At 30.6% G+C, this 9,299-nt stretch overlaps 1 protein-coding gene across 1 annotated transcript; it reads right to left on the minus strand.

Moving 5' to 3' along the window:
• Positions 1-7,560: 7,560 nt before the first annotated feature.
• Positions 7,561-9,084, minus strand: LOC114390527 (probable WRKY transcription factor 70). Its single transcript, XM_028351283.1, has 3 exons — positions 8,763-9,084; positions 8,240-8,344; positions 7,561-8,127 (listed from the first exon to the last, which is right to left on the minus strand). The coding sequence occupies exons 1-3, from the start codon at positions 9,026-9,028 to the stop codon at positions 7,701-7,703; spliced, it is 798 nt and encodes a 265-aa protein (XP_028207084.1). The 5' UTR covers positions 9,029-9,084; the 3' UTR covers positions 7,561-7,700.
• Positions 9,085-9,299: the final 215 nt, after the last annotated feature.

The raw sequence follows: 9,299 nt of genomic DNA on the forward strand, positions 1-9,299 counted from the left end.
GCGTTTAGCTCACTTTGGATGAACAAAGTAGAGATAATGATTTTGACTCGGACTTGAAGATAATAATGAAGTTGGTTATAAGTCTTTATGACATTACTTTGACCCTCGAATGAAATGCATTGACCATCGGTGTCTTTTGATTCCGACACTACAAATTTGTGGTTAAACTTCTTAATATAAATTTTGAACCCTTCAACTTACTGTTTACTTTATATATATATATATATATATATATATATATATATATATATATATATATATATATATATATATATATATGATCATTTTCCTACTAAAAACACTATAAATGAGGAGCACACTGTCTCGCACTCTCACTCTCTCTTACATATATATTCATGTTTGTTTCTGATTTTTAATTTATTTATTTGGTATTAGTTAATAAAATAATTAAAACATTTAAAAATTACAGAGGAGCACACTTTTATGCATCTTAATATTTATTTTTCTCCTTTTACTACTTCTTTAATCAATGTTTTTTTAGATAATAGTTTAACCAATATTCTTAAATCATCATTTAATATTTACCTTTACTTTTTTGGGAATGAGAAACTATGAGATGCTATGACTTTTCAACTTTTGTGTCTTTGTTAGTTAATAAGCAAATTTAAATCTTGTAAGAATTAATGTTGTGAGTTAGCATTCGTAATTATTCGACTAACTGAAATCTTGTGAAATTGCTTGTGAGTTGTAAATTTAATCTTCATTTAGTGATTGTTCTCTTAATTACTTCGTGTTTCAATGATATGTACACTTAATAGTTGATTTTAGATTTAATTGGCACTTTTGTAAAAAAAAAAAGATTTAATAGGCACTTAGATTGGAAATAAAATGTTTTAATATTATGTTTGGGTTGGTAATGTTTAATATTTGGTCATTTCTCTTAAAAAAAATTATTGGCAATAAAAAATTACTATAAGTTTTGAAAATTTTATAATAAATTAAAATGTTTAGAACTGATCAATTAGCTAAGCATACCTTATCCATGTTTTATCGTTGTTAAGGTGTTTGATGTTGCACCTGATTATTTGTCCCTTGTTTTGTTATGAGATAAGGCTTCCATAGCCTTCCCGTGTGGCTTGCTTCTAGCTTGTTTTGCAATCCATTTTTCTTAAAAAAATAAAAAAAATAAAAATATGTACCTACATTTTATTGATACATTTTTTTTCAGAAGATTGAAAATAAATATATAACTCGTTACCTCCCTTATCTCAACGACCCTAAATTTCTCCAATTTTTTGTTATTGATTAGGCTTTTATGAGCTCTAATTTATTTTATTTTTTGTACTACTAAGGAAGACTTAGATTACATCTATCTTTAATTAATAAGCTCTAGAGTCCCCACTGAATGCAATAATTGAACGTTCAGGGTTATGATTCACGATTTAGCAGCATCGATGATAGTCAAGCAGGGATGGAAAACATTCACTTTTTATTTTTATTTTTTATTTCCTTGTTGAATAAAGCTTCACCGATTCACGTTACATCAGTGATGAATGTGGTTTGACCAGAAGCCCAGTAAATTGATGAAACAAGTGGCAAGTGCCAGATACTGTGAATCACAAAAGGGTGACATTTCTTATAGTGATAATTAATTACATCAATCTTTGTATTTTGAAATTAGTGTTGAATATACTTAGGTTCTTTTTACTCAAAAAATATATCTACATATTCCTTATACTTTCTTAAATGTTTTTAAGAATAGTAGTTGCAATAAATTGATCGATTATCGCGTCTTAAGGGATAATATTATTGTGCCATTCAAATCAATTGAAAACAGCTAATTAATCATGAACTAGCAAATAATTAATTGTTTATAGAAAATTTATCATGTATTACACCCAAAAAAAAATAAAAATTGATCGTGTGGTGTAGAATTCATGCAAATGCATGCAATATACAATTGAAGACACGAATTATGTTGAGCATGGCACAAAACAAATAACGAGGTGAAGACCCAAAATTGATGCGAACAATCTATATAGCAAAGGCCCCTAATTAATTAGTAGGAATTGATTTGCTTTTTGGTTCGGTTATTGGAGGAGATGAATGAAACGACAGCCATGGAGATCGAGGAATGTGACAAGAAGAAAAGCAGAAACAACGAACCCTCGAATTAAAATCTTGGCATATATGGAATTAATATCATCCGAGCCTTTAATTAGTACTGTCGTCGGTTAACTTTTTTAATTCCACGGACAATGCAAAACCATCACAGAATCCATGTTTGCCATGGATGAAAAGAAAACTTGCAGAGGAAGCTAAAGAGAAAAGAAAATGAAGAAAAATCTGATTAGTATAGAATGGTTTGGAGAGAGAATTTTGTTATAATAATCTTATCTTATTTGAGTAGAATTATGCCCACGGAGAATACCTATAGCTTTATAAAAAAAAAAAGTTCGATGAAAATTGGAAGCATATATAAGGATAGTCTTCTGGGAAAACCTAGGATTTTAAAGAAATAGGACACGTATATATTCTATTCGTTTGTTTGATCCAAATTAATTAAGTTTCGATAGTTCCTTTTAGACAAGTCCAATCTGATCCAAAGTGCCCTTAAATTGGATTGGTCTATTATAGGACTTTGCTCCATAGTGCCCTTAATTTGGATTGGTCTTATAGGACTCTACTAAAGGCGTTGAAATTGACTTTGCATTGGCTTAGGTTTATAGCTTAAATTATTCACAATACCCCGTTGCATACTTTCAGCAACAAACAAATTAAGAATAATTTTCTATTAACAGAGGCAGCATAGTTAAACTTAAACCCATTGAAGCGTAGTTTAACCGTGGCCTAATAAATTGATGAAACAACTGCCAGATGGCAATGGATCAAGCCTCTGCTCTGCTAGCTCTGTGGAGAACATTTCAGTCAACAAAAAATCGACAGATAAGTATACAAATCTTTTAGTGATAAGTGCACTAATATTTCTGGAAATTAATATTAAATTTATTCATTCCGAATTTCCGATTCTTTTTATAAAACTCAACTAACTAATCAAGCTCACCCGTATAACCATTCATTGACCAAAATAAAAGCCATGGCCTGTGCGAAAAAAATCTTTCGAATTGGGCGAGCCAACAAATCAATTATCAAAATTAGAGTGGATTTGCTGCTTCATTGCTTGATTTTATGAGTTCTTTAGTACTAACATCTTTACAAAAGCCATGATCAACGAAATACAGATCAAATTAAAAGTCAAGATTTAAGAATGATTGAGGGATCGTTAAGTGGAAAGAGTGTGGTAATAACATGTGAATAAATGGTAAGCATGGGGAAGAAATATAGCCAAATTTAGGTTGAATGACATTCATATCTTTTATAATATGTGAAAGTTAAATATATTTAAATAGTTTAAAATTTATTTTGAAATTATTTTAAAATTGAAGGATTAACGTGAACCTAATTAATATTATTTCATACTATATTATTTTTTTTTCTTCAAATGATGTCTTTATAATAATAATAATAATAATAATAATAATAATAATAATAATAATAATTTCTAATTAAATTTATATATATAATTGTTGTTTGAGGTGGAGGTGATGGGTGGTTTGAGGAGATGATGGAGTGGAAAACTGGAGATGGTACAACTGCTAGGTTTAGGTTTTGGAAGGATAGGTGCATGGTTAGGGAGTGAGTGCTTACAGTATAAATTTGTTAGATTGTTCCTAAATTCGGAACAAAAGGAGGAATGTATAGAGAGGATGAGAAGATGGATGGATAGTAGATGGGAATGGGACTTTAGATGGAGGAGAGAGTGGTTTGAATGAGAAAAGGAATTGGTAGTGGAGTTTTTTTCCTCTGATTAACAATGTTGTTATTCAAGGACATGAAAATGATCATTGGTCTTGGAAGATGGATCCAACAAATTCATTTACAGTTAAGTCAACATATCTGGCATTCCATAATTTGAGGGTTAATTCAAACATGGGGGAAGAGTTCAAATGCTTGTAAAAAAATTAAAATTCCACATAATGTTTCATTTTCAATTTGGAGAGTCTTGCATGATAGGCTTCCTACTAAGGATAACCTACATAAAAAGACGTATCCAACTCCTTGATGATGGCCTTGCATGTGTGCTATGTGGACACGTTGAAGCCACATATCATATAATTTTTTTCATGCATGTAAATTTGCGCAAGTGCTTTGGTGGAGATGGTATGAAGTGTTGGACATTTGCTCGGCACCCCTGGGTCTCTTGGTGGAAAGCTAGTTGGTGTGCTATTATCTGGAACATTTGGTATAACATAAATAAGATATTGTTTCAAGACTATTATATATAGTCTGGATGAGGAGAAGGTGTGGCACAAGATACTTTTTGAACTTGACTTTAACATCTCTTTTCAACAATGGCAAGTAGACCCCCTAGTATTTGTTTAGGAGCCTCTCGAGATAGATGATGAATCTTTTCTTATATATGCAACAGATATGTGTATAGGCCAAGATCCATTTTCTCATGTATCATGGCTTTCATCTGCTAAACTAATTAAAGAATAAGACAAAGAGGATTATTTAAAATTTCTGCTGCAGATGAAGGCAGTCATGATGAATATATAACTTTAATTAATTAGCTAATCCATGAATATTCTGCCCGTTTGACTAAAAAAGTAAGAAGAACATAAGCTAGCTAGCAAGCAAACAAAAGCCATGTATGTGCGTACGTTCATTGTATTGGTTGTTGCTGAGAGTGGATGGAGAAATATATATTTTATTATTATAGACGGATATCTTTAGAAGGTTGTTGAAACAATTTAAGACAAAAATAGAGTTTTATCATTGAATTCAAAGTATATATTCAACAAAATTTTTCTTTGTTAGTGTGAATCCTCGTAAATTCATCAAACACAATCCTTAGTTTGTTGGAAAATTAGTGTACCTCTTTTAACGTTGCATGCACATAGATTATAGATAAGTGATGACTAGCACCTTGCTTGACACCTGATTAGTGGCACTATAGTGCTCAGCAGGAGCCTATTCTTGTCTCTAATTGTGTAACATTGTAGATCTAGAACTGGACCTCAAGATTTAATAGATTTGTTTTTTTAGAATTTTAATAGAACTACTTTGAAGATAACTTTTGTCAAAATAATTAATTTAGAAGCAAATACTATATGTTAAAAAATTGATTTGTATTTTAAAAAAATATTTTAAAAGTCATGATTTTAAAGATATCAATTTTATTTGGCCAAGTAAATTTTTTTAAGTGTAAATATATTTTTAAAAAATTATAAATTTCAAACTTAAAATTAATTATTTCATAGAAAATTAAAAAATTAATTATCTGAAATTTAATTATACTTAATACATTAATTTTAGAGAATTCCAAAAATTATAGAAACAACCTTACTTAATTATTATGCAATTCATTTTTTAAGTCGTAACCATGATTTTACGTACGTGAATTCATGTGCTAGAGAGGACGGTTAAGTACATGCTTGAGATTCACTCATGAAGAAAAAAAATCATATTTTTAATTTCTCAAAATAATTAATACAGATAAACTATATATTATTCTTTTGAAATAAGTTGGACTAAAACAAACATATATATTATATTTTATGAGGATAGTTGGAAGTTTCTTTGGAAATTTAGTGAGCACGCAGGATTGAAAGAAAGAAAAAAGATAAGATTTGGAAATTTGAATCTATGAAGTGTGAACCCATTCACCATATCAGCACTTATAATTTGTAGCAGCCTAATTAGTAAATTGTAATTTTAATGGCACGATGGTGATGGGGTTGTTGGTGCATCGCTTTTTACGATCATATTATCTTTCTTTATTATTTGAAGGTATAGTACCATCTTTCCACGACTCTTCTTCCTTTTCACTTGTGTTTTTTCTATATATATATGTCGCCTTTACTATGTTGTGTCATTTGATATATGGTGGTAGATATATATTGACCATGGTGATCTTCTTTCTGTGTTTTGTATTAAGTTCTAAACTCATGCTACTTGTTCACACGATATATATATGGAGACCGCATATATATAATTGGCTATTTTTAGGGTACAAAATCCATTCTGATTACATCAACTTATTATATATATATATATATATATATATATATATATATATATATATATATATATATATATATATATATATATATATATATATATCTGCTGAACTGTAAATGTCTAGGAGAATATTGAAATATATTGAACTATTGTAGAACTTTCCTTGACCTCATTTTCACTATTAATTAATTGAGTAATTGGGTGTTGTTAGATTCTATGTGATATCGATGTTAGTCATGATAGACGTTTCGAAGGTTTTACTAAATAATTAATGAGCACTCGTTCACATTTTTTTTTTATTCTTCCTTTCGTTGCCTTTCTGTATATGTTGACAAATAGTAATGTACAGGTGGCGTTAGTATTTAGCTAAACATTCGAGTTGATTAATATATTATCACAATGTATTTTCATGATCATATCATACAACATTTTGTCTAAAAATGGTTCTAAACTACACTATGAACACCTCTCACTGTTTGAACAATAAACTACGAGTCTACGACCATGTCTATACATTTGTTAGTAGTGTAATTAATATCGCCAATTTGCATAGGTTAAAGTTGACAATACATCTGGAGTGATCCTTGATAATATTTTACTACTTGTCTGCATATAATTTTTATTTTTGTATTCCCTTTTATGTGTTTGAGTGTTCACAAACCTATAATTTTAAATTATCTTATTTTGTAAAATAGATTTTGGTTAAAATTAAATTTAAAGTTAAAATATATATTTCTAAACTTATTTTAATACTTTTGATTTTTTTTATATATATCTTTATCTTCTTATTTATATCACATGCATGCCAAAATATGATATCAAATAATTATAAAATTGGTTTAGTAATAAAATGTGAAAGAAAAGAAGAGATCGTGAGTTGAAATTCTGCTACCAACAAAAACTATATCACATATCATACTAATTATAATTTTCTCTGTATCTGTCTCATCAGATGTTTAATAGCACAAAGGATGCCTAAAAATCATTTTTTGAAACTCAAACTTTTCTCCTGTGGATAAATGCCCACTGTGGATAAAGGGTTTTGTGATCAGTATTAGCTTGGTTGTCACTTGTTTAATTGTTATTGAATTTCAGTGTCACAAGCCCGATCGCGTCACCTTAAAAAAAAGTGTATACCTCATCATCCCTGAAAACTACAACACTGCAACGTGCAGATATATGTCTAACTCTAGATCCCGCAGGTATTCATGCTTTAACCTACCCTTATCTTCATCACAACCCGTTGAATTGTTTGAAGTGTAATACAAAACAAACGAATCAACTTAAGCCAAAAAAGTGATGATGATATAGAACGCCTATAGTTTTGACTCGTTTCATTATATATTAATGGATTTGGAATGATGTGACCTATACACTATTGCATCTATTCGCTCTAATCCTCTTTGCGTGTTGCTTCAATTTGTTTGATGAAGGGACATTCATTCACTAGAATTAATCCAAAGGAATTGAAAATGGATGAAGATCAATCAAAGATATGTACTACAATGATCGACGAAACAAAAAAAAACAATGATGGAACTAGCAAGAAAAGGATGAAGCAACATTTGTACTCTAATTGGCTTCAATTAAACACTTCATATATAAATAGCAACCACTCCTATCAAATTGAAAAGGAAATTAATTTGCAGACCCAATTAGTCATCACAATCCAACAAAAGGTTGACATCATCAAGGTCAACAGAATCAAACATAACATCCCAGAAATCAGGTGGTGGTAGAGTGACATTATTATGCCTTGAAGAATCATCTAAGGAGGTTTCTGGTGGGGAAGAAGAGGGAATCACCTCCTCTTTTTTCCCTGATGATGGTGAGGGAAAAGATGATAAAAAGGGGCACTCTTGTTTGGTTGGAGTAGGGAAGGTGTTGTTAAAGCTTAGCAATATGGAAGTGTCCGAAGGATCATTATTGGAATCAAGTATGATTGCAGAGTTTAGAAAGTCATTGCATGTGTGGTGGCCCAAATAGGTGGTCTTGTACAAGGGAGGATCCTCTTGAATTCTTTGCACTTGTTTTATTGCTTGACAATTCTGATCATACTTGTGAGTGCACCTGTAGTAGTTCCTGCATATAATATTAATTGGTTAGGACTTAGGCTTATACAATAATACAAGAGAGATTAATCAAGAAAAAGGATGCAGTGTGGAAGTACTATATACTTGTTATATAAATCTACCTTGAGTACTTAGCATTGAGGATCTCTTTTTGGCCATACTTTCTCCATTGGTGGCCATCCAGTTTTGGAGTTTGAGACACCTCCTCCCGTTCTTGTGTATTTCTTCTGCATATAATATATACAAGGAAATCCAGATTATTAAAACTAACTCGATCTTGACCAAAAACTACCCTTAGTTTTGAATAATTAAGTAAAATCACAATCATTTAAGGGGTAAAAAAATTAAAGAGAAGGCACCCTAATTACATCATAATCGTTCCTCAAATTTGAGGATGTTAAACAATAAATCGATGAGGTCCATCGGACAAATACCTTGTACATATTATATTATGCATGAATAGCGACCATTAAGGGTATCAAAGGGACACATGTATTTCATCTTGGAGATCCAAAAATGTTCATTAAACATGTCAGAAGTGAAATTCAAAACCTTACAATATATATATAGATATATATCAACAACAAAAAAAGAGGGGGAAAGAAATAGTGTGTATAGATCAGAAAAATATATATGATTACTTACTTTCTCTTGTAGCAGCCTCTTTTGTTCTTACTGTTAAAACTCTTGCAACTTTCTTGAGAGTCCTCAGATTTAGTACTGGGAGAAACCTCGTAAGAGGGATACTTGTCCAAGAGGAAGAGCGTGTTGGTGAAGGATCTGAGCACGTTCTTGGCAAGACTTCGAACAAATGGTGAATCATTATCTTTTCCATTAATCATCACTTGTCGAAGTTGATTAGCAAACTCACGCCCTTTCACAAGCTCCTCCAATACCTTTCTATCATCCATTCTTTCTTCTATCACTTCACTATCCTCAAATATATTCTTCTTCCTTGCCTTGCCTCTTATATATATTGGTTGTTCTCACAATGTAAAAGCTTGCTTTTGGTCTACCAGTGTACAAGACATTACCAGCTGCATCACCTTGATTTGTCATTTCATATTTTTTTATTATTTAGATCTTTGTGAACTTAATATTGCTAAAATGTCCTTTTCCCAAATAACATGACCTTGTTAGTTATATCATTTTTTTTCTTAGTTAAATTTTATTGATTTGAGA

This window comes from Glycine soja, chromosome 16, assembly GCF_004193775.1.
Source record: "Glycine soja cultivar W05 chromosome 16, ASM419377v2, whole genome shotgun sequence".
Classification (NCBI taxonomy): Eukaryota; Viridiplantae; Streptophyta; class Magnoliopsida; order Fabales; family Fabaceae; genus Glycine; species Glycine soja.